This window comes from Neofelis nebulosa, chromosome 10 (genome assembly GCF_028018385.1).
Source record: "Neofelis nebulosa isolate mNeoNeb1 chromosome 10, mNeoNeb1.pri, whole genome shotgun sequence".
Classification (NCBI taxonomy): Eukaryota; Metazoa; Chordata; class Mammalia; order Carnivora; family Felidae; genus Neofelis; species Neofelis nebulosa.
In genome coordinates this window covers 109,225,273-109,252,141 of record NC_080791.1, presented here as the reverse complement: position 1 = coordinate 109,252,141, position 26,869 = coordinate 109,225,273, and the positions used below count along the sequence as shown (strand labels likewise).

Sequence of the window (26,869 nt, the reverse complement as noted above, 5' to 3'; positions counted from 1 at the left end):
GCGTGGTATTAAACAACAGTTGAGTATAACCATGCTACCCTTGCTTCCAGGTACCGTGAAACTTTGGGTGCTACATGGAAAGCTTTCCTTTCTCTTTTCAAGTAGCTTAAAGCCCTTCTTTAGCTATGTTCTCACTTGGGGGTCCTGCAACCCTGACTCCTAGTGGCAGGAAAGAGCACACCCCAGGAACGACGGTGAAACTCAGGGGATTCTTCTACTCACCATCAACCTCGGGAGTAAGGGGTCGTACCTCATCTGAAACTTTAAACCGCTTCAGGAGGGCCACAAACTTCTGTTTGATGTTAGGTTGCTGTAGGGACAAATTGCACAATAATTCTCAAACAATACCCATTTGTGGACTGATCAAGTGAGGTCAACAGAGTGATCCAGAGCCCGCTTTTGTAAAGAGCTGTGGGAGGACACGAAGACGGGAAGAGTTTCTCCCCTCTGGCACATAAAACCCACCAGGGAAGCAGGCATGAGCATTTAATGCTGGGGCAGTTCCCAGGGCTGTGGGCATAGATGGAAGGAGGGCTCATCTCTCCCTAGGGCCCTCCACCACCCACACATCTCCAGCTCATCCATTTCTCCAGTCCTTCAGATCCATGGTGCTGTTTGGTGATTTCCACCTGCACATACAGGCACCTCAAACCCAGCATTTCCAAGAATTCATCACCTTCTCCCTGTGTTCCTATCCAGGGTACCATTATCCCCCACTGATTGTAGGAGTCTGAACCTCGAGTCTCTCCCCTCCCCTTTCTCCTCACAGCCGAGTGTTCACTAACTCCCATGCTCTTTTTCATCTGTAATACCACTGCTTTCCTCCAGGCCTTTTTCTCCCCACAACTCTGTGGGATCACCGCAATGGCCTTTGACCGACACTTCCCCAACCCTCACGCTCCCGGCCAGTTTCCAGTCTTGTTCTCTCCAGAGTCCATAGTGATTATCACAAATGCAAATCTAATGTTACTCTCCCCAAATTAGAGGTCTTCATTGGTCCCCAGTGCCCAGGGGACGAGCTGCAGCATCGGGCCCATGTGTGTCTGAAGGCTGCTCTGCCGGTCTCTAGCCTCACATCACCAACCAACACTCCACACCAGCATTCAAGTGGAAACTGCTTATAGTTCTGTAAGGAATGGCATGCTGCTGTACCCCTCTGGGCCTTTACACACAGTACCTTCTGCCCTGACTAAACATTCTCCCCCAATCCACTTGGCGAATCTCTGTTTATCCTTAGAAACCCATCTCTCTGCATCCGGTCTGTGAAACTCTCTTGGCACTTCTGCTCAGAGTCGGTCACTTTCTCCTTAGTGCCATCACCGTCCCTTACACCAAACTCTATCTTCTAGCCCCTACTCTACTATGTCGCAGCCACTTGTTTAGACGTCGTTTGTGTCTAGACACTGTGACCTCCTTGATGGTATGGACGAGCCCTTTCTTATCTCAATGTCTCAAACTCCAGGCACAGTGATGAGCTTGGGGTCTTAAGTACTTCCTGACTGAATGATAGACTTGCCATCTGGAGACGGAAGAGACTAACTTGCAAGTAAGGCTGAGCCAGGCCTTCAAGAAAAAGCAGGGGCTCCAAAGGTAGAAAGGGTATCCACAGCGGAGAAAAAACAAACAAACAAACAAACAAACAAACAAAAAAACAGCAAGTCAATTAGTGTGTCTAGAACAAAGTATTCTTGGTAGGGAGAGAAGAATGCATGTGTACAAAAGGAGACAGAAACTAAAGAACTGTTACTAAGTCTCTGGTAATCTGACTAGAAAGTGCCTGGAGCTAAATAAATAAATAAATAAATAAATAAATAAATAAAATAAAAACAAAGAACAACCTTTGAGGTAGAGGATATTAATAGGAGCACTGAACTCTGGTCATATAACAGGGTAAAGCTGGTTCATAGGAGACCACAGGGAGAGGGGATTTATAAAGCTCCAGGAGGCATCCTATGGGAAGAAAGTAGGACCTCTCTTTGGTTACAGAGCAGGAAAAAGAAAAACTTAACAGAAGGAGCTACAACACAGAGTGATCCTCCAGTCTCTTCCCATTGTGAGTACAACGATACAAGATGTCTAAGGCTCTGGGGACATGCCTTATCCAGGTCATTTTGGAGTGCCAATCAAGGATTAGACACCTGAGGACAATGAAGCAGTTCTCACACTCTCTAGTCATTATTCAACGGGGGAAACCAAGACCATAGTCTTGAGAATTTACATTTAAGCCCAATGATACCTCAGGAGGCATGGAGATGACAGTGTTGTTTCATGGTGAATGCCAGGTTTAGATACAACACATCTGGAAGGTCTGGCCTACATTTAGTTCATTCCTGAAGGTGATAGGAATCTCTGTTCTTGGGGTCCCTAGGCTAGCTCTGTACTAGAGAATCAGGATGTGTCAGGAAAAATGAAACCGAGTTTCTAGCACTTGGACTCTCCCACACTTTAGCACAGGAACTCCAGAATCAGTCAAAGTTAACTTAGACCAAGAAACAGACTCTTAACTATAGCTATAGAACAAACTGCTGGTTACCAGTGGGAAGGTGGGTGGGGGATGGCTGAAATAGGGGAAGGGGATTAAGAGTACACTTATCATGATGAACTCTGAGTAATTTAGAGAATTGCTGAATCACCATGCTGTACACCTGAAACTAATATAACAGTATGTTAACTATACTGGAAATTAAATTAAATTAAAAAAAAAAAACCCACCAAGGTTAACCTAGAAATCCAGGAGTTAAGTGTCTCAGTCCAGGACTCTTAATTTCACCAAAATAGTGACTCTTGAGGAATCTTATGTAGGAGACACAATTCAAAGGCATTTGGCCTCTAAGGTTATGGATCCATTAAGGATCCAAATATATCCAATGTATATATATCCAGTGTGTGTGTGTGTGTGTGTGTGTGTGTGTGTGTGTGAGAGAGAGAGAGAGAGAGAGAGAATATCTGTATCTATATCTATATGTCTGTATCTCTCCAACTATATCCAATGGAATTAGACCTTACCAATTGCTTACAGTTCTAAGCACTAGCTTATTATTTCTGGGTTAACATGATTAAAAATTTGATACCCCTAGAGATGACTGGGTCTGTCTATGTGGTAGGCAGGACATACTTTGAAGTAACCTCCTTGAGAGGGAACATGGGGTGTCTGAGGTGTTCTGCTTCTCGATAAAGTATTTTCTGCTCTAAAGTCTAAAACAGGGTTTCTCAACCTATTTTCTATCCTGACATAACCTGAAAAATATAACACACTCCCATAAGTAACACTGCTTCTCTCCAACAGTGACTTTTAATTAGGTAGTGGTGGGGGTGGGGTGGGGGTGGGGGAGGAGGAGGAGGAGATAGAGGGGTATACCAGAACCTTCAGGGAACGGCCATGTGCAGATTTTTAAAAAGACTCCAGGAGGTTTCAATATAGCACTCTCATCCTACCTCCAAATTGAAAATCTCAGGTCAACATTCCCCAGACATTCGAGGCTCACCCTTGTGATGGCAGAGGTTGAGGTTAGTTTCCTCCGGGTCTTCTTTACTTTCCGTAGATCCTCATCTTCATAAAACAGGTCCTAAGTGGGTAAAGGCATGGAATGAAGTTAGGGAACCCCAGGAGGGTCTGGAATTATTTCTCAAGACACTACATGTGAGGGGCTGTGGAAAGTTACCTGCCCGTGCAATGGATCATCACTGCCTTCCTGTTCTGATGAGAAACTTTCCTCCTCTTCCTCAGAATAATTGTCAATATCAGGAGAACGATCTGGAAAGAGACACCTTAGTAAGACAACCTTGAAGTGTGAAGATCTGGCCTAAGAGAATTTGGTTGGCTGGAATCAGGGCTCTCGTCGGGCGGAAATAGGTCTGGGGGAGAGGCGAGGGCCTCAGCCATGGTAAGCCATGTTTTATTTTGAGGGATCTCTAAACTTCTCTTTCACAAGAACATTTTAGGCCCCATCAAGTTCAGCTTTCCCAGGATGGGGAACAGGTGATGGGCTTGTTCTTGACCCACAGGGCCTCCAGATACCACATACATCTTACCAGACAGCTTCGATTTGATTCCTTCATGGTCAATGGGCTGGCTGGACAGAGAGTAGATCTTTATTTCTGCCACAGGCACAGAGACATCCTTCACGTTACTGTGCAGGCCAAGCACCAGAGCGCCTTCATTAGGGTGCTGCATCACCTGAGACCACAGGGCAGTAATGCAAATGCCTTACGAGGGGAGGTGAGTTGTCCATTTTGATAAATCCAAATGGGTGTGCAAGCCGATGGGAATGACATTCTGCTAATACGTTTTCTTTCTCACTATCTTTCAAATCCAGGCCTACTTTTCTGCCATTGCCTTCAAACTCTTACTTGAAAATTATCTCCAGAAGTGCCAGCCACTGGTCAGGCCTTGTGCTTAAAAGAAAACCGAGGCTCGAGCCTGAAAATGATGGCTAATCTCTGGGACTACATTTTAGTTTGAGTCCTCGACAGAAAACTAGTTCTCCAGGCTGGGGCTGGCCTGCAGATGGTGATCACCTGTGTCTGGCAAGGGGCAAACCGATCTATACCTGAGAAAACACAGGTGGGGAAATATGGCATCCATAATACTTCACTCCCCATAGTCCCTCATACTGATTCAAAACCTGAAGAGGAAAGATAGATGGGCTGACACGATCTCATATATTCTATTTATTAAGGTCACAGAAACTTTCCTATTTAATGTACTAAAGCACAGACATAAGTTGTTTTTTTTTTTTTAAGTTTATTTATTTATTTTGAGAGAGAGAAAGAGTGAGTGAGCAGGGGAGGGGCAGAGAGAGAGGGAGAGAGAGAGAGAAAGAATCCCAAGCAGGTTTCATACCATCAGTACAGAGCCTGATGTGGGGCTCGAACTCATCAACTGTGAGATCATGACATGAGCTGAAACCAAGGGCTGGGCGTTTAACTGACGGAGTCACCCAGACGCCCCCAGACCTAAGTTTTAAAACTGACTGTGGGCCAGCTCCACAGGAGCTGGGAGCATGGCAGCCGCAGAGCTCTGCACAGGGGGAAGACCTCTCCATGCCAGCTGTGCAGGGTGTTTCATGAGAATGGAAGAATGGGAGGCCACTAGATCCTGACGTCATGCACGTCGTCAACTATTTCCAAACAGCAGGATTTGAGGAGCAAACTAGTGCTTTCTGGGAACAGGAAATTGATGGAAAATCCCTGCTACTGATGACAAGAAATGATGTACTGATAGGACTTCAGTTTTTAAAAGGGGGGCCTGCTCTCAAAATCTACCAGTATCGGGGTGCCTGGGTGGCTCAGTTGGCTGAGCGTCCAACTTCGGCTCAGGTCATGATCCTGTGGTCCGTGAGTTCGAGCCCCGCGTCGGGCTCTGTGCTGACAGCTCAGAGCCTGGAGCCTGTTTCAGATTCTGTGTCTTCTCTCTCTGACCCTCCCCCATTAATGCTCTGTCTCTCGCTCTCTCTCAAAAATAAATAAACGTTAAAAAAATTAAAAAACAAATAAACCAGAAAATCTACCAGTATCATGTAAAACCTCTGCTGACAAAGCATTTAAAGAACAACTCTTCATAGTACAAACTGGGGTCTTAGACCTCAAAAAACATACTGACATAATTTAGTTTCATGTGATAAAACTTAAAAAAAAAATATTTGTTTATTTTTTAGATAGAGCGTGAGTGGGGTAGAGGGACAGAGAGAGAGAGAGCAAGAATCTCAAACAGGCTCCATGCTCAGTGAGGAGACTGATGCGGGCCTTGATCCCACGACCCCGGGATCTGACCTGAGCTGAAATCAAGAGTTGGACGCTCAACTGACTGAGCCGCCCAGGCACCCCTCATGTGATGAAACTTTGTAAACAGAATACATACATGTGTAGATGTGAAGAATTTCAGTCAAATGAAATGTCTTGGGCGAACTAGGCAATCCGTCAGCTGACCTGAATTCAACCAGGAGGAACAAGGATAACTTGTGGACAGGATGGTTTTCCTTGTAGAGCTTGTCAAAGCGAGTCATCTTTGACATGACTGGACCTCCCTCCCCACTAAAGGGATTTTCTTCACAGACTGCTTTTCCAAAATCTTTGAAAAAGGATTGAATTGAATGATCTTTTGGTTTCAGATGTAGGGAGATTAAAACCAAGAAAACTTGGAAAAGGGGAAAAAGAGAGACTGCTGTCTCCCTTGAGTTCCTCTTCTCCTTAGAGCTTGTATTATTTGGATGGAATTGTTGACACCACTTTTTATAGAGGCTCCTCCACCTGACCTTATTAAGGTTTTTTTTTTTTAAAGTTCTTTTTAACATTTATTTATTTTTGAGAGACAGAGAGAGACAGAGCAGGAGTGGGGGAGGGTCAGAGAGAGAGAGGGAGACACAGAATCTGAAACAGGCTCCAGGCTCTGAGCTGTCAGCACAGAGCCCGATGCGGGGCTTGAACTCACGGACCGCGAGATCATGACCTGAGCTGAAGTCGGACGCTCAACCGACGGAGCCACCCAGGCGCCCCAAGGTTTTGCTGGGCTATACTGTGATGTTTGAAATGAACATGCTTGATGGCCCCTACAGGTGGAACCTCTGAAAAGAGAAAATCTGTTGTGTCTTGGAGATATCCACCCATATTCAGCTTTTTTCACCGAGGATAATGGTATTTTCTGTATAGATTTACTTTCAAATTGGCTCTTTGTTTCCACAGAAGAAAACACTTTTTCACTTTATGGTTGGTATCTACACTAATTTTTTTCTGAAGGAATTTGCCAAAAGTTATAGATCCAAAAACCTTGTTACTAGTATAAATATTTATGAATATATATTCTTCATGATGGTGTATTATTTTTTTGATTGCTCCGATGCTTTGATTTTTGATTTGAGAACCTGTTTTTAAGAACTTGAAAAAGCAGTCTTGCTACATCTCTGTTCAGAGACGTTTGTTTGAATCTCCATGTGTCAATGCCTTACTGAATTGGTGCTTTGTCGTTGCAATAAAGCATTGCTTCGGTTTAAAATAAATAATAAAAAAATAAAACTTATTTGTGGCCCCCTTTTTTTCCCCTTTGTCAGGGTTAAGAGGATTTATCTGGCACATAAGGGAACTACACAAATGAGCAAACATATTGAAGATAATGGGAGCCTGCTTTCATCCTGCTGGAGGAGGGAATCAGAACAATGGACAGGGGAAAGGCAAGCATAAGACCAATGGTGTTGGGTTGGAATTGATTGGAATGTGTGAGCTCATGATCAGACAGACAGACAGTCAGGGAAACAGGTATGACATGCGTGTGGTGTGTATGTATGTGTGTATGAGAGCATAAGCACATATGCAGATACATTTCCTAGCTCTGTCTGTTCAGGGGGAGTAGAAGCAATGACACTCCAGCTGGGAAAATAACTCTTAATAGTCATGGAACCCATTTAGAAACCAATGGTTTCTAAACACTATTCTCCGCCAAAAGGAACCAGGACTCTTTGGAGAATCAGTTCACTCCAAGGCTGGGTCAGGGAAAGTACAAGATGCTATTTTGTACCAGAAAGTAAAGAAGTGTATAAAGAATGATGGCACATATCAAAAAAGATACAGGGACTAGCTTGGAGGGGTTCCCGCTGGCCAAATCTGAGATAATTTAAGCATGAAAAAAAAAAAAAGATAGTAACAGATTGAACCCCACTGAAGCAAACAGGAATCCACAGGTCCATAACTAACACATATAAGTGAAATGATCAATAAATGGGGAAGAAGAGAAAGCTCTGCCTTACAATAGAAAGTGAATTAATATATGCAGCAGGAGTGATGGGATTAGAAATTCACTGGCAAGCACCAAAGTAATAATTGATCCAGGCAAGAATCACTAATAGGTGCTAAAACTAGTTGAAGATATGATGAGAAAAAAGGTTTGTTACACTGTCTCAAAACATCTCCCTATACAATATTGTTTTAAATTGGGAAATACAAAAAAAAGTGTTAATTTAGGTTGGAAATCCTGGCAGACATCATCTTAACCAAGCAATAAAAGCTAACCTCGCCAGAAATGGAACCAATCGACGTGGAGCATTGCCTGTGTAGCACTTAGAAGAACACGGCATTACTTCTGTGGTAGTTCTGCCAAAAATGCATAAGCTGAATCTAATCTTCAGAAAACATCAGACAAACCCAAACTGAGGAACATTCAACGAGGTAACTAGCCTGTACTCTTTTTTTTTTTCCTTCCTTCCTTCCTTCCCTTCCTTAAGTTTATTTATTGAGAGGGAGAGAGGATCTGAAGTGGGCTCTGTGCTGATGGCAGAGAGCCTGACGTGAGGCTCAAAGTCACGAGCCGTGAGATCATGACCTGAGCTGAAGTCGGACACCCAACTGACTGAGCCACCCAGGTGCCTCTAGCCTGTACTCTTAAAAAAAGTCAAAGGAATGAAAGACAAGGAAAATCTGAGGGACTGTTGAAAATTGAAGGAGACTAAAAAGGCAAGACAATTAAATGAACACTATCCCAGATTAAATCCTGGGCCTGTAATGGATATTATCAAGACACTTGGCACAATCTGAGCGGGGGCCGTGGGCTGGATGATGATCCTATATCCGTGTTGATGTCCTGACCTTTATGGTGGGCATGATGCTGACTACACAGGAGAGTATTCTTATTTTTAAGAAATTAACATAGTATGGCATTAACGTGTAGTAGGGCATCATGTCTGCAACTTACTCTCAGTGGTTCAGAAAAGAAAATAATATGCATAAATGTTTATATAGAGAGAGAAAAATAAGGCAAACGTGGTAATATGTTAGCACTGAAGAATCTGAGTGCAGGGTATATGGGCATTCTTTACACTACTCTTACAATTTTTCTGTAAGTTTGAATTTTCTTTGAAACTTAAAGAAAAACATTTTGTGAGGGAGAAATTACTTGGGATAAAAAGAACAATTACTGGGGTGCCTGGGTGGCTCAGTTGGTTAAGCATCCGACTTCAGCTCAGGTCACGATCTCACGGTCCGTGAGTTTGAGCCCCTGCATCGGGCTCTGTGCTGACAGCTCAGAGCCTGGAGCCTGCTTCAGATTCTGTGTCTCCTTCTCTCTCTGCCCCTCCCCTGTTCATGCTCTGTCTCTCTCTGTCTCAAAAATAAATAAAAACGTTAAAAAAAAAAAAATTAAAAAAAAAAAAAAAGAACAATTACTTGGGATATCCTGAATTTCCAAAAACAGAATTAAGTTGTAAAATAAAATGAAACACCCAGCCATTAGGCTGGCAAAATCATTTGCTAGCAGGCTCAACTGGCTGGGCCTGGTGTGCCTCACAAACTCTCAGACTTAAAGACTGGAGACTGTGCCCCCTCACCTCTGCCATGTTGATAAGTCCCACAGCCAGGGTCTTATAGCCCAAGATGGTCCGGTTCTTGTAACGCTTTCTCCTTTGCAACATGATCTGTAGCTTGTTGGCATCTCGCTTCAGGAAATGAGGGTACTGCCAAGTACAAAAGAGTCAAGCATCGTTAATAAGCTCCTGGGCCCTTGGGTTCTGGTCCTGTTGGAGGATATGCAATCCTTCCGTGCTTCACTATCTCCTGTCTGTACAAGGGGGCTGCGTGGGGGGAATCAGGGGTGAAGGAGACACCATTAAGTTGCCGCTGAGGCTTCGATTCTCCTTGGTGCCTGATTTCCATTCTGTAGCTCTGTGGTACACATGTGTTCAGAACTTTGCCTCTTTCTTTGCCAAGTGATCAAATGTTTTCTCCATATGCTTCAATTTGGGATCCTGGGATTGTGATGAGAGAGAGAGACATACTAAAGAGGCATAAGGAGAAGGGAAGAAATTGAGATTACAACCTGGGGGCAGAATGAGACTGAAGGGGACACACTCAGCTGGAGTGTGTGCCGCAGATTACTAAGGAGAGGTAACGGGGCTGAGCGAGATTGGGTGGGGGACCAACAGCCTTATCCAAGGAAAGGGAAAAAAAAGAACTCGGGTCTCAGCATCCTCACTGTGGCTGGCTGAGTGACTGCTTCAGCCCTCCAGGCTAGCCACAGAAGCTCAATTCATTGGGTAACTTTCATTCATTGGGCTGTGGCTGCTCTGGGATAGAAAAATCTCCAGACTGCAGGACTACCTGGGGACTAGACTAGACATTAGTGACCTAAGATTCAGTAGCTTCTCACCTGAAGGGAGAAGGTTAATTGGAGTTCTGTTTCCACAAGTCCACTAGCTGGAAGGATGATCTCGTTGGAGCGAAGAATCCTTTTTGAACCCTGAAACCAAAAAAAAAAAAAAAAAAAAAGGTCAAATCTGTGTCATCAAAAATCAGACCAAAAGAAATACTAAGTTTGCAAACAACTTTTAAACTCTACAAACATTCTTACCAAATATTTTATCGGTTTTTATTATACTCATTAAAATCAAGCCATACCGTAAGTATGATTTTACATGTATTATGTTGTATGTTCATAAAAGCGGTTTCTTTTTGGCCGTGACTCTTCCAACATTCCCCAGAAGAGTCAGGCAGGTAGCTCACCTCTGCCTCCCTTCTCCCGCGCAAACTGACACCTCGCTTGCACTGTCTTGCCTTTTCACATGCTTTTTCTTTCTCTTCTTGGATGCTCATTTGTGCTTCTGCACACAGCTAAGGCACTCCCCTTTCAGGTCCCCGCTTAATGTTTTCCCAGGAACCTCTCCTTTCAGCTCTACCTCTTCCAGCCTAAGAATGGGTTAGACACCCAGCATTTTTAGCTCTAAAGTTGGGCCAAACTATTCCTAAAGTGTAAAAAGAGATCAGCAGGAGGGCCTGAGGAATGCCAATAAATTTGTATAAATTACTTTTTCAAAAAAAATTGAGATTTAAAAACCGTGAAATGTCTAGATCGTGAACACACAGGATCAATGAGTTGATAAATGCATATACCTATGTAACCCACATCTGCCTCAAGATATGCAACATTTCCGGGGTGCCTGGGCGGCCCAGTCGGTTGAGTGTCTGACTCCTGATTTTGGCTCAGGTCATGATCTCAGGGTTGTGAGATTGAGCCCCATGTTGGGCTCTATGCTGAGCATGGATCCTGCTTGAGATTCTCTCTCGCTCCTTCTCTCTCTCTCTCCCCCCCTCCCTGGCTCATACTCTCTCTAAAATAAAATGAAAAATTAAAAAGAAGAAAGACGTACATTTCTATCGCTCCAGAGAAACTCTGTGATCCTGCCCAGACAATCCTACACTGCTCTCTCAGAGGCAAGCACTGTTCTGACTTCTTTCACCATAGGTTAGTTTTACCGATTCTAACATTCCGTATAAAGGGGGTCATACGGTATGCGCTATTCTGGTTGGGCTTCTTCAAACATCATCTTTGAGGTTCATACAGGGTGTTGCATATATTAGCAGTTCATTCCTTTTTATTGCCGAGTAGAATTCTATTCTACTGTTGCTGAACATTCACATTTGTGTTGTTTCTAGTTTTTGGCTACTATGGCCAAAGCTGCCATTCCTGTTAGAAGTCTTTATAGACATATGTGTTACTTTTTCTAGGGCAAACACCTAAGAAAGGAATCGCTGGGTCTTAGGGTAGATGTATGCTTAACTTTATGAGAAACTGCCAGACCAGTTTCCAAAGTGTTGGTACCATTCCCACCCCAGCAGCAGTGTCTAAAAGCCCCAGTTGCTCCTTATCTTCACTAGCAGTTGGTGTGATCAGGTCTTGATTCATGGATTCTAATGGGTACGCACAGTGGAATATCACTGTGGTTACAATTTGCATTTCCCTGATGACTGATACTATTAAGCACATTTTCATTAGTTTATTGATCATTTGTAAATCTCCATGTAAATCTCTATGAGGTGCCTGGTCAAACATTTTCATCCAGGTTTTTTTAACTTGTTTTTGAGTTGTAAGAGTTTTTTTTATTTATACAAGTCACTTGTCAGACATATGTATTGTAAATTATTTTCTTGTCTATTCAGTTTATTAATGGTATCTTTGGATGAAGTATTTAATTTTTTTTTTAAATTTTTTTTTTTTTTCAACATTTTTTATTTATTTTTGGGACAGAGAGAGACAGAGCATGAACGGGGGAGGGGCAGAGAGAGAGGGAGACACAGAATCAGAAACAGGCTCCAGGCTCCGAGCCATCAGCCCAGAGCCTGACGCGGGGCTCGAACTCATGGACCGCGAGATCGTGACCTGGCTGAAGTCGGACGCCTAACCGACTGCGCCACCCAGGCGCCCCATGAAGTATTTAATTTTGACCAAGTCTACTTTATTATTTTTTAATGGTTAATGCATTCTGGCTCCTATCTAAAAGATCTTTGCCTACTCCAAGACTGTGAAGTTACTCTGCCATGTTGGAGCAGATATTCTGCTGCTTCCTTGTAGAAATTTTATAATTTTGGGGCACTGGGTGGCTCAGTTGGTTAAGCCTCTGACTTCGGCTCAGGTCATGATCTCGCGGTCCGTGGGTTCGAGCCCTGTGTTGGGCTCTATGCTGACAGATCAGAGCCCGTAACCTGCTTCAGATTCTGCATCTCCCTCTCTCTCTAACCCTCCTACACTCACACTCTGTCACTCTCTCTCAAAAATAAACATTAAAAATTTTTTTAAAAAGAATTTTTATAATTTTAGTTTTTATATTTAGGTTTCTTATCCATTTCTAATTATTTTTAATTAGACTGCGCCACCTAGGCGTCCCTCCATTTCTAATTTTTAAAAAATATTTTTATTTATTTTTGAGAGAGAGAGAGAGCGCATATGAGCTGTGCTGACAGCAGAGAGCCCAATGTGGAGCTAGAACTCGTGAGCTGTGAGATCATGAGCTGAGCTCAGGTGGGACACTTGACCAACTGAGCCACCCAAGCACTCTTAACTTTTGCTTTTACAAAATGCAAATTTTGCTTAATGCAGGAAGGAAAATCTAAATACAGTATTTCAGAATGTTTTTGTAACTAGAATAGAATTGTAATTAGAATAGTTTTGTAACTAGAACAGAATACCAATTAAAATAACAAAGGAAATTCTGCCTTGTCTGTTAGAAAACACTTTTTGTAGTAACCGCTATTACAAACAAGAATCTTGACAAAGTTTTCACCTGAGTTCAATGATTTTTAAAATCTCTGTAAAATGAATCTCAGAAACGCTGAGAGAATTCAGAATGTGGCTTATATATAGTGGTGGTTTCAACAAAAGGTAGGAAACATTTGGCAATATTTAGAGATATTTTTGGTTGTTATAACTGGGGTGGTATCTGTGTGTATGTGAGGTATTTCTAGAGCGTAGAGGTCAAGGTTGTTGCTGACCATCCTATGATGTACAGAGCAGACCCCACAACACAATGATCTGGCCCAAATGTCTAGAGTGCTGCTGCTGAGAAACACTGTTCTAGCTGAAACCTCACCTCCACTGAGGACACGCTTCTTGGGTAGTTCTCTCAAACGGTGGTTGCTTTTCTCCTATAATGCGCACACTTGGCTTGGAGATGAGGAAGATGTCCTCCTTATTTTCATCACCAGCTCTAGAACATTCTCCCTTCCACCTCGCCAAAAACCCTATTCTGAATTGATACCCTCAGTTCATATGACCCTCTATTCCCTGCTGTGGCTGGGATCTTTAACTGTAGTCATTTCTGCTTATTTCTTGATTTCAGCTCCTCACTCACTGTTCCTTTCCCCGGTACTATCTCAGCCATAACTCTCTATGGTTTCAATATATGCTCTTTCCAACATCTTGGCTGCCTCAATCTCATAATCCCTCTCTTTCAATGATCTTGTCCTCACACTTGTCTTAGCTACTCACCCACATGATCACATGCTGAATCTTATCATTACCAATAATTACAAGCAATATCTAATCTCAGTTTCATGTACCCCACTCTCTGATTACACCTATCTTTTCAGCTCATTCTCTCTGGTTTGTCAACAATAATTCTTCTGCCAGGGCCTATGATCCAAAGATCCTTCCATTGTTTCAATTTTCCTCATGGCCCTGCTGTCCCTCTTTCCTCCTTACCCGGCTTAAATGCCACAGTCAATCTTTATAAATAAACATGTTCTTGCACACACCCTGCTGCTAGTCTGCCATAGTCATTTGGTAAATTACAACTCTGTTGAAGTCCAACTGCACTAGCTGAACATGCCCAGAAGGAATCATATAATCAGGCGGCCTGGTCTGTCTTTAATACATGTCCCCGAATCTGTAGTGGGCTGACAAGACAGTCTGGCAATTACTCTGTATTTTCCCAAGTCTTTCCCCTTTTCTGCTCTGCTTGATGATGCATTTTTCCTCAAACCCCTAACACCTCCTAACCTCTCCTCACTTTAGTTGATAACCTTTATTCCTACTTAGCTGAGAAGATAGAAGCACTAGGAAAAGGGCTCCCACAACTCCCAGCACACTTACCTACTTAGCACATTTGTGCTCATGTCCCCTCCGACCCTCCTGTTATACAGATGGAGGCCCTACTCCCATCTGAAGTCAACCACTGCACTTGGGCACCAGAACTCATCCCTCCTCACCTGCTCAGATGCTCTTCTACCCAGTCTTTCAGGTCCTACAAAATCAACCTTCCTCTTTATTCTGGATCATTTCTATTAGCAAACATGTTGTTATCTTTCTGATCTTAAAACAAAACAACAACCCCCAAAAACCCTCTCTTGTCACCATGTGCCCTGCTGGCTACCAACCCCTATCTCGCCTTCTCTTAGCAAACTCAAGAGCTGTCTATTTTTGCTCTCCTGAAGTCCTCTGCTTTCATTTTTCTTGGAAATGCATTCCAGTCAACCTTCCTATCTCCACCATCCCACCAAAAATGCTACTGACAAGGTCTCAAATAACCTTCACTTTAAAGAACCTGATGACCCATTCTCATCTCCTTGGGCTTATCTGCGCCTTTTGATAGTCACTCTTGACTTCCAGCAACACTTCCTTCATCTGGCTTCCAGGATCCCATACTCTCTTTGATTTCCTCTTATCCTCTGGCTGTTCTCTCTTGGCTTCGATTTCCGGTCCTTCCTCTCCTCTCTGACTTCCTAATGCTGGAGTGCCTGGGGCCTTAATCCTTAGACTGGTTCTCTTCTCTGCAGTCACTCACTCCACTCCTAATTATCTCATCCAATCTTAAGGTCTTAATTAAATACACTCTCCAAATTATCTCTCTATCCCAGACCTCTCTCCTGGACTCTAAACCCATATATTCAATTATCTATTCAACATCTCCTCCTGCATGTTTAATAGGCATCTCAGACATAACACGATAAGCTGAGTTTTGGATCTTTCCCTTGAACCTGCTTCAGCCAGTCTTCTCCATCTCACTTAATGGCATTTCCACCCGCTAGTTGTTTAGGGAAAACCTCTGGCAGGGTGCCTGCCTGGCTCATTCTGTAGAGCATGTCGTTCTTGATCTTGGGGTTGTGACTTCAAGCACCATGTTGGTTGCAGAGATTGCTTAAATAAACTTTAAAAAGAAAAGAAAACAATCCGGTGCTACCCTCATCTCTTGCCTCAACCACTGTTATGGCCTATTAACGAACTGGTCTTCCTCACTCCTCTTCCCCACCTACAGTCTCTTCTCTATACAACAGCCACAGTGATCCCATCACTTCTTTGTTCAAAACCCTCCAATTCACACAGATCGAAAGCCAGAGACTTTGTAATTATCTGCACATATCCTGTTCCTCCCTTACTTCTTTTTTTTAAAAAAAGGTTTGTTTATTTTTGAGAGAGAGAGAGAGAGAGAGAGAGAGAAAGAGAGAGAGAGCGCACAAGTGGTGAAGGGGAAGAGAAAGAGTGGATCCGACATGGGCTCCATGCTGATTGCAGAGAGCCCGATGCAGGGCTCAAACTCACGAACCTTGAGATCATGACCTGAGCTGAAGTTGGACGCTTAACTGACTGAGCCACCCAAGCACCCCCACTACGCCTTACGTCTTTGACCTCACCTCCTTCTGCTTTCGTTCCTCTCCAGCCTCACTGGCCACCACTTCCTTCCTCTTGGTTCTGTCAGAAACATTCCTGCCTTAGGGCTTTGCTTTGCCTTTTCCCTCTGCCTAGAATGCTCTTTCTCCAGATATTGCATGGCTCCCTCCTTTCACCTTCAAAGTCTTTGCATAAATGTCATGTCTCAATGAGGCCTACCCTGACCACCCTAATTTCTCTCACCTCTGGCATGCTAGATCCCTTTATCTTATTTATTTCCCGACAGGACATATCTCCTTCCAATAGCAACAGCCCTTATTATTTGAACTCTCACTATCCAAATATGTGCTATAAATATTTGTAAAACTTTCTTTCCCAGTTGCATTATCTGAATTGCAAACCTGTTAAAACCAATCTGTGTGTGCAGGTAACAGGACATAGAGGACAGGGCAGTCCCGGGATCACAGTGAGCACTGGTGCTTTCAAAGCATGGTGCACTACTATTCTCATTTTTCTCGTCCTTCTCCAAAGATTTGCTCTTCATGGGCCACAGTACTTGCTTCTTCCAGGGCCTAGGGCACTACCTACTTGGGTCCAATTTCAGAATTATCTTTAGTACCTTTACATATCATCTTTAAGCTATATAACAGTATATCTTCATTTGCAGTATAGAAGCAAGACACTTTATACCTGATACTACAATATCATTACTTATAGTGCATAAAAATACCCATTATTGAGTATTATTACTGCATTAATAATTAGGTTCCTGCTGTTTTTTTATTTTTTATTTGAGAGAGAGTGTGTGTGAGTGGGGGAGAGGGGCAGAGGGAGAGAGAGAAAGAATCTTAAGCAGGCTCCACGCTCAGCGCAGAACCTGATGTGGGGCTCGATACCACAACCCCGGGATCATGACGGGAGCCGAAATCAAGTCGGACACTCAACTAACTGAGCCACCCAGGAACCTGGGTTCCTGGTGTTTTAAATGTTTCCTTTTTAAATGCAAATTATTCATGAATGGTCACCTAAAATTTTAAGAGTCCTGTAGTAATATTTTGAGAAAATAGGTACAGGGGCACCTGGGTGGCTCAGTTGGTTAAGTGTCCAACTTCGGCTCAGGTCATGATGTCGTGGTTTATGGGTTCGAGCCCTGCATCGATTGGGCTCTCTGGTGACAGCTCAGAGCCTGAAGCCTGCTTCAGATTCTGTGTCTCCCCCCATCTCTGCTCTTCCCCTGCTCATGCTCTGTGTCTCTCTCTCAATAATAAATCAACATTAAAAAAAATTTATAAAGAGTTGAGACCCTTGGTTTCGGCTTAGGTCACGAACTCACGAACCATGAGATCAAGCCCCCCACACACAAATTATACACCCAAGTAGCTTTTGTTTATGTAGGTACAACTATCAGTATTTACCATATTAGGAATTTAAACTGAGACATTTAAAAATATGTATAGGGGTGCTTGGGTGGTTCAGCTGGTTGTGTCCGACTCTTGGTTTCAGCTCGGGTATGATCTCTTGGTTCATGAGTTCAAGCCCTGCGTCAGGCTCACACTAACAGCGCAGGGGCATGCTTGGATTCTCTCTCTCTCTCTCTCTCCCTCTGCCCCTCCTGCTCGTGCTCTCTTTCTCTCAAATAAATAATACATTTTAAAAATATAATAAAAATATGTATTAATTCACTTAAAAATAATAAACCTTTCACATGTTTACATAAGAACATTTTTTAATGAAAAATGTCTTTTCCAAAACAAAAACAATTTAGTAAGAAGATGGCATGTTTTTTTTTAAACAATTTTATTGGGATAGAACTCAAATACTATACAATTCACCCATTTAAAGTGTACATTTCAATAGCTTTTAGTATATTCAGAGTTGTGCAAACATTACCACAATAAGTTCTACAGCATTTTCATCACCCCAAAAAGAAACCCGATACTCTTTAGCTGTCACCCTACTAATCTTCTCACCCTCTACCCCCAACCCCAGGCAACCACTAATTTACTTTCTGACTCTATCAATGTACCTATCATGGACATTTCATATAAATGGAATCATACGACATGTGGTCTTTTGCGACTGGCTTCTTTCATTTATTAGCACAATGTTTCCAAGCTTCATCCATGTTGTAGCATGGATATACCACCTTTCACTTATCCATTCGTCAGTCAATGGACTTGGTTTGTTTCCAGTTTTTAGCTCTTATGAATAAATGCTGCCAATGAACATTTATGTGCAGTTTTATGGAGACATGTTTTCATTTCCCTTGGGTAATATCTAGGAGTAGAATTGCTGGGCCACCTTATGACTCTATGTCACACCTTTTCAGGAACTGCCAGACTATTTTTAAGGTGGCTGCATGATTTTACATTTCCAACAGCAGTATGAAGGAGATAGCATTCTTTTACATTTCTGCAAATCTCTTTAATGTCTGGCTAATAGTTGGATTCTCCTACCTGCTTCTGTATTCAATTTGTTGCAAAATATTGTTTTGGTTGGGTATATGAAAAAAATCCACACTCAAAGAGATACAAAGTTAAAAAAAAAAAAGGAGGAGACTTTTATAGCACTGTTACATATTAAAATCCAATTAACAGAAAAAGGACATCAGTGGCAAAACTGAGAAATCTGCATAAAGTCTTTAATTTAGTTAATAGTATTGTACCAATGATAATTTCTTAGTTTTGATAAAGGTACCATGGTTAAGAAAGATGTTAACATTGGGAGAAGGTGGGTGAGGGGAATACAGAAACTCTATATATTATCCCCGCATCTCTCCTGCAAATTTAAAATTGTTTCAAAATAAAATGTTAAAAACAAAACCCAATCCATTGGTCTATTTTGTTCTTTGAACAGCTCTTTTACCCAGCATGATTTTATAACCTCATGCACTGGTCATTTGGAAAACACGGGTTCACTGAATCAGGCAAACCTTTCTACACATTTTACTATACAACTGAGAAAACCACTGCCATTACTGTCACCACTGATCTCTTCAGTCAAGTCCTTAAGAACTGGGAAGCTGTCAGGCTTATACTGACACATTTTCCAAAATTCTAATTTTCACATGAAAGATCAAATTTTATTTATCATTGGCCCAAAAGATTCTCAGTTGTTTCCCTTTAAGTGATAGGTTGTTCATTTTCAAGAAAATGTCTTCCAAGTAGCCGAGTCTGAATAACCAGTTTGTCTGTAAGCCCTTCTTTCACATAAAAATGCTATTCCGTTACAAAAGCAACTATTTTAATTCACAACTCAATTGCACAAGTGTTTGTTCAAGACAACTGCATACTTCACCATGAGCAGAAGTGCTTTATGCATGTTTCCCATTTCTGTTTTATCCCCTCACTGCTGTATCCCCTGTGCCTAGAGCAATGCTTTGCATATAATAGGTGCTCAGTAAATATGTATTAATTGAACAAATAAATGAATAAACAAGCCACTGGGTAAATGAGTGTGATAACATCTGTAATTACTTTCAGCTGCTTGGAAGTAAAGCAATAAAAAATTCAGGATATTTATAGTTTTTGGGTATAATTTTAAATTTTACAGAATGTTAAATATTTAATCAGGAAATAAAGGACATTATTTCTTTTGGCAAAGGCATTTGACTGTGGGGATGGCAAACGCAGCAGGGAACTTTCAAAACCATACCAACAGTGTTTGTACTGGAAAGCAACAGCTTTTAGCAAAGGCAATGGTTCCTGAAAACTGGAACCCTGCCCATGACCTAGAAATGGGTATAAAATCAGGACAGAAAGAAAAGACACTGTAAGTCTCCACTTGCACATCGTTGCCGTGTACTCGTTTTTTCAACTCAGGATGCCTGGGAATGTTTCACAGAATTGGGAGGAATTACATGCACAAAGATGAACAGGAAATCAAAATATAAAGTGGGACATGCAGGCATTCATAAAGAGTAATTAAAATACTTTAAGTTTTGAGGACTAAATTAAGATAATGTATTTATCTCAGAAAGAGAGCTGAGGATCTCAGTGTAGGGGACACGTACTGGGAGTGCCACAGATGTGGATTTTAATGAGGCCACTATTAGAACAACAGACTGCTCATAATAGGTGATCTAGCTAATAAACTGTGCTGGTTAGTAGGAGTTACCATACAGTTCACTACTTTCCAACCAGTAAGAATTCACTAAATACACCATTCTTAAGCTAAAGGATCCAATCATTATTTAATGACTCTAGAATCTCAGTAAACTCTAGGGAGTCATCCTTAGGAAGGACTTACCAGTTAAGGAAGGCCTGGTAGTGGAGTTTAATGACTATATAAATTACCTGCTCTTTAGTTTCTGGTACCACTTCTGCTACCTGGTAGTTAGCTGGCAACAGGTAAATTCCTTAACCTTCCTGTAGTTCAGTTTCTCCCTTCTTTCCTGAACTTTGGGAATGCTTAGAGTACGAATGTTTGTGAAATATTTTGGGTCCCTTTAAGATACTGAATAAGTATAAGGAATAAGTGGGTGGATTGCCCAGAAGCTAAAATGTTCAGCAAGTTTTTAATTGCCAAATTTGAAACAATAATCTATAAATTTCCTCTACCCTATAGAAAACCTCGAAACAAACACTGGCCACCACAGCAATTTCTGAATCATTTATCCAACACTTTAGCATCTGTATCACTTGATCTTCATTTTTTTTTTTTTTCAACGTTTTTTTATTTTATTTTTGGGACAGAGAGAGACAGAGCATGAACGGGGGAGGGGCAGAGAGAGAGGGAGACACAGAATCGGAAACAGGCTCCAGGCTCCGAGCCATCAGCCCAGAGCCCGACGCGGGGCTCGAACTCACGGACCGCGAGATCGTGACCTGGCCGAAGTCGGACGCTTAACCGACTGCGCCACCCAGGCGCCCCTGTATCACTTGATCTTCATACTAATCCTGTTAGATATGCAAGGCAGGAAGAACCATTTTAAATCTTCAGACAAAGACACTAAAGTTTAAAGAAACTGAGTGGTTTAACTAAGAGACAGAACTGGGACTCCTTAAGTCTCATGAGCTCAGTCATCTTATACTCCTGCTCCTTGCTTGGCTGAGGGAGGGAGGGAGGGAGGGAGGGAGGGAGGGAGGGAGGGAGGGAAGGAAGGAAGGAAGGAAGGAAGGAAGGAAGGAAGGAAGGAAGGAAGGAAGGAAGGAGAAAAGGAAAAGAAAGGGAAAAGGGGAAAGGGGAAAGGAAAGGAAAGGAGGAAGGGAAGGGGAGGGGAGGGGAGGGGAGGGGAGGGGAGGGGAGGGGAGGGAAGGAAGGGAGAGGCAGACCCTCATCAGTATTTCTCAAGTCCCAACAGCAGGCATAAAGTTATCCAGCTTCCTTGGACCCCGAACAAACAATCCTGCTCAACTTACCTGTAGCTTCACAGCAATGACCACCGAGTTAAGATCTTTGTCCATTTCTTTTAGCATGACGAGTTTCTTCAGGGTCAAGCTGAATAGCCTACAAAAAAATTTGAGAAAGACAATCCAGTCAAACGTAAGGAATTTAGGAGAAAAGTGATAGATGATCTGATGGGGAAACCGCTCTACCTAAAGAAAGAATGTTAGAATGCCAAACAGCGTCCTCCTTTAGTAAAAAAGCACTCTCCTGTTTAACTTTTATAAACAAGTGTCAAAAGGTATATTCTTCCATGAATCTCTGCGGATGCCCATTGATCTCAAGCTAAAACTGACACACTTTTTCCCTAATATGTGGGAGGAATTTCTGAGGGGAGACCAAGGACAGGTACAGATGTTTGTTTTGCTTATCCAGTCCCTCTTCTACTTTACATCTAATCACACCTGAAACATTTACAGATGTACATCTGTAGCAACAAGGAGATCATCCACACAGACAAAATAGACACCATTTGCAGAAAATGATTTAAATGGCCACAATTTGGGTTTCAGTTGAATTGTGCTTGAGGTGTGCAGAAAATCTTCAGTGCCACCCAATGAGGAAGTTCCCCCTAACTGAAAGAGATAGGACTGTCCCTTGCTCTGGAGTCAGCAACTGTCATTTGACTTGACCTTGCCTTACCAAAACAGGCCTACCCTGGTCTTCTAGGAAGAGTTGGGAGGGAAACTTTGGATACTGCCTTTCTACTTCTGGTTTAAGTGGTTCAAATCCAGCACATTCTCTTCCTTGGAGAGGCTCTGACAAATGGGGACTCACACAAAGGATGCTGCTTACCAGAGTCATAACAAGTTCTCAGACTCCATTTTATGCTTCCTCTCTCTCCTGTGCTGCAGCTATCTTGCCCCTGCTTTCTATCTGTCTCACCTCTCTGCGCTCCTTCCTCATACTCTAAACTCCAGTCATACTGAGTCTCCTTTAGGTCCTTGGGTGACACACACCTCTGGCCTTCTACCAAAGGGCTTGGCATAGTATAGCTGCTCAGCAAACATCTGTTAGATAAAATGTTATAACTTCCTAATGCCTCCTCATTCACTGACTAGCGCTGGGAGCAAGAGCTACCTCACCTGCGCTCCTAAAACATGCTCAGGTTTATTAAACTGCGATCACCTGGGTTCATGCTCTTTCCTCCAAAATCTCCCCCTCAATGCCTACCCACAGCATTATATGTTTCTCTTTCCCCTTCAGAGCAGAGACATGCTGGCCCAAAAGGAGCTCTGGTTCTGCCAACATCAAAGGGATTATTATATTCCACAGAGTTGGCTATTAAGAAACGTATGAACTATGTTGTTCAACTATGTATCTTCAAGCCCTGCTAGAAAGGAAAGGGAACATGACTGGATGAACAAATGGAAGAGACTGGATATGCTGTTTTGTTCCTCATTGAAGGCTGCTATTTATGAATGCTTTCAATGGGTTAAGTTTTTGTTTCTTTCCAAAGCAAACATTTTCTAGCTTCTGACTGATGTATCTATATCCAAGATATAAAGAGTCACAGAACTGAATCTGGGACACATACTTCTTCCCCTCTGCTTGTTATCCTTCTTCACTCTTTTACACATTCCATACATTTAGTGAGCGTCTCTTGTACTCTGGGTACCAGGTTAGTCGTTGGAATTGTAGAGGGATGTGGTTCTCAGCCTCATGGAGATTATACACACCAGAGGGGAAGACGAGTAATGACTTACACTCCTTGCCCTCAGCTTTTTCATGTCCCATAAGGCTCTGGGCCATCTTTCCTTTTACATAACATGTAAAAATTGTCGGGTAATACAGCAGAATTTTGTTAGGAAGGAAAAACATATCATAGACCAACAAGTGTTTACTGACTCAATAAACCTTTATGCCACAGCACCTATGTCAACAAGAAAGCCAAGAATGATTTAGTACCTGAGGTAACAAGGCAATAGCAAGACTGGATTTTCTCAGTGTTTGCTTAGAAACTAGATATACCACACTGATTTCCATACTACTGGCAACAGTTCAATAGATATTTTTTGTTTGTTTTTAATGGTATGACTCAAAGGGATGTGGGGACTTAAATGCATTCTAGTTCTTCAAAGTATAAGAAAATGTGTATGACTCATTAGGCACCCACCATGTAACACGTACTTGTTATATACTGCATTATCTCATGTAAGTCTTATAATAATTCTAACAGGTGGGTAATATATTCACCCATTTTACAGATAAGGATGCCTGAAGGATTAAGAGACTTGACCAAGATCACACAAAGTGGTCGAGCCAAGATGCAAACTTAGGCCTATCTTAGCCCAGAACCCAATTTAAGTTACTACAAGGCACTTTATTAGAAAGTTAGAAGAAAGTATTTTAATTACAAGTAAATATTTTCAACATACATTTAATATAACAGAAAAACTCTGAAGAAATAAGATACATTTCTGCTTAAACCACACTCACACACAGTTGGCTGCAACAGCCCTAGATAGCTCCAAGGATGACTAAGCCTGACTGAGCCTGGCAAGATGTTCCGACTGGAGGTGCCGCAATGCATAAGAGGCTGAATTAGATTATGATCCTAGATGTTCTTGCTACCGTACGTTTTACTGGTTGGGTACTTCTCATGCAGTAAAAATACAGAATCCAAGGCCTAAAAGGAAAGGGTCCTTCCCTGATCATATTCCTGTTTTAATCAGTTTTTCTACAGCAGAAAATAACTTCACACTAAAATTATAAAAACTAATAATTCCAAGTGCTGGTGAAGATGTGGCATAACCGAAGTCCCCTGTGTGGCTGGTGAGCGCAAAACTGTACAACTGCATTCAAGAAAAGCACTTGGTAGTTTATCAGTTGACATTAATTATATGACTATTCCTACGCCGAGCTCCCAAGAGAACCCAAGAAAATGAAGGCAGACCCCACCAAAAGACAGGTACAGGAATGTTCAAAGCAGCTCCACTCATAAAAGCCCTAAATTAGAAATAACTAAAATGTCTACCAACAGAAGAATGGACAAACAAATGTGCTATGCAAAAAAGAACAAGCTACTGACACATGGGACAACATGAATGAATTTCAAAAACACTATACTATGTTGGTCTAAAGAAGGCAGACACAAAAGACTACAAACAATATGATTCCATCCATATGAAGTTCAAGAATCAATAAGACCAATGCATGGTGATAAGTGACAGCACAGTAACTGAGGCAAGTGGAGGCATTCATTGGGAAGGGACACGAGACAAGGGAACACTTTAGAGTAACTGATACATCATGGTGGCCACGTGGGTATACACACATGCCAAACCCCACAGAGCTTTAGATCCAAGACCCATGCAGCCCACTGTATACAAACTACACATTACTTTTTTTTTTTTTTTTTTTAAGACCAGAATGAAGGCTTTAGAGCCAGACATAGCCAGGTCTGAATTACAGTTCTGTCACATTACTCTCACTTATCCAATCAGCCTACAATGAGCCAGGCACTGTTTTAGTTATTTGTGACGTTATCAGTAAACAAAACAGACAAAAATTTGTGTCACAACTTTAATTTTTATATTCTAGTGAAAAGAGTCACAAACAATAAACACAGATATTTTAAAAATTTCATAGTATGTTAGATACTAACACATACATAGTATGTGTTAAAACAGAAGTAGGTAAGGGGGATTGTGAGTGTGAAGCAGAGGGCAAGGAGGGTTGTAATTTTAAGTAAGTTGGTCAGGGTAGACCTCACTGAGGAGTTCTACATTAAGGGAAAAAAGTGCAAAGGTCTTAAGGTATAGCACACTGGTCTGTTTGAGACAGAGGAGGCCAGTGGAACTGAAGTAGAGTGAGCAAGGGTAAGAGTGGTGTGGGATAAAGTCAAATACATGTCTGGTGGGTGGGGGGCCTTACCAGCCATGTAGGGCTGTGTAAACCATAATAAGGACTGGCTCTTATTCTGCAAGGAATGGGGAGTCTGGGGAGTTACTGGCTTTAAGTGAGAGACATGGCTTGTTTTACATTTTAATAGGATTGTTCTAGCTGTTCTATAGGATAGAATGAAGGAGAACAGAGGGGAAGGGGGAAAAGTTGAATCAGAAGGCAACTACCACAGTGCAAGCAGTAGACCACTTGTAGTTTAGAGGGTAGGGTAGCAGGGTGGCAGCACCGGAGGTGGTAAAAAATGGTTTGAATTCTGAATACACTATTGAAGATGTAGGTCAACTCCTGGGTTTTGGGCCTGAACATCTGGAAATAACCCGGTGCGGTTATCATGAACTGAGATGGGTAAAACTTTGGGTAAAGCAGGTTTGAGGAATTTAAGATCAACTGGACACTTTAAATTTGAGAGGTCTCTTAGATTTCTAAGTAGAGATGATGAGCAGCGAGTTAGATATAGAAGTCTGCCTCTGGGCTGAAAACATTAATATGTAACTGTGGCATAAAGGTGGAATATAAAGAAATGAAACTGGATGAGATGATCCATAGACTGAGCACATATACAAAGACAAGAGCACCAGGGTCAAGCCCAAGAATACTTCCACATTAAGGACCAAGAGGTGAAGATGATGAACTAACAAAGCGATCAAGAAGGATCACCAGGGAGGCAGGAGAAACACCAAATAAGTGGGATATTCTAGAAGTCAAGAGAGACTGGTCAGCTGTATCAAATGTTGCTGATGGGTCAAGAGAAAGACTGAGAACGGATGACTCAATTTAGCCACACGGACCTTAACAAGACCAATTTCACAGAATAGTGAAAAGGAAGGCATAACTGGAATGAATTTGAAAGAGAAGGGGAGGAAAGAACTGGAGACAGAAAATATAAAGACACAAATGGGTCTCAGTCCTAGCTCTACCCCCAGCATCCTGAGTAGTAAACTTCTTGTCCAACAGAAATAGTGCAGGCCACAGGTATAACTTTCCTTTCTGGGAGTCTGTAATTTTGCTATGTGCTAGGAAGAGGGTACCCAACCAACGAGCCCCCAGTAAAGACCTGGGCCCCAACTCTCTAAGGAGCTTTCCTGGTAACAGTATTCTCTAGGTGTTGTCACAATTCAGTGCATCTTGCGTGACTGCACTGGGTGAAAACTCTTGAAAGCTTGCACCTGGTTTCCTCCAGACTTTGCCCATGTACCTTTCCTCTTTGCTGACTTTGCTTTCGTATTCCTTTTGCCGAAATAAGTCATAGCTGTGACTACGGCTATGTTCTGAATCCTGTGAGTCCTCTTAGGAATCCTTGAACCTGGTGGTGATCTGGGGGACCCCCAGCCCAGAGTGGGCAGAAAGGGACAATTATAAAAGGGTACTTTTGGGGTGATGGATATGTTCATTACCTTAATTGTGGTGATGATTTCACAAGTATGTATTTATGTAAAAACTTGTCAAATTGAACACTTTAAATATGTGCAGTTTATTGTATGTCAATTACACTTCAATAAAGCTGTTTTTTTTTTAAAGGAAGGTTCCGCCCACTGTGCTATAGTCTGCTAATTGGCTGCCCAACATCTATTTTCCCCTTTCGACTTAATAACAGAGCACCAATTTTTAGCTAAGCATGTTGCTTCCTAAAATAAAAGACCACACTTCTCAGCTTCTTGTGCAGTTAGGTGAAAACACATGCATAAAATCTGGCCTGTGTATAAGTGGACATATTAGGTA

At 42.2% G+C, this 26,869-nt stretch overlaps 1 protein-coding gene across 2 annotated transcripts in view; it reads right to left on the bottom strand.

The window, feature by feature from the left end:
- PACS1 (phosphofurin acidic cluster sorting protein 1) overlaps window positions 1–26,869 on the bottom strand; it is a 156,757-nt gene that overhangs the window by 21,154 nt on the left and 108,734 nt on the right. For both annotated transcript variants that reach the window (XM_058689719.1, XM_058689720.1), the window contains exons 2-8: window positions 21,220–21,307; window positions 10,130–10,219; window positions 9,312–9,437; window positions 4,033–4,177; window positions 3,663–3,754; window positions 3,486–3,566; window positions 251–310 (exon numbers count right to left, since the gene is read on the bottom strand). In XM_058689719.1, coding sequence (XP_058545702.1) covers window positions 251–310; window positions 3,486–3,566; window positions 3,663–3,754; window positions 4,033–4,177; window positions 9,312–9,437; window positions 10,130–10,219; window positions 21,220–21,307 — 682 coding nt within the window. The remainder of the gene's footprint in view (window positions 1–250; window positions 311–3,485; window positions 3,567–3,662; window positions 3,755–4,032; window positions 4,178–9,311; window positions 9,438–10,129; window positions 10,220–21,219; window positions 21,308–26,869) is intronic.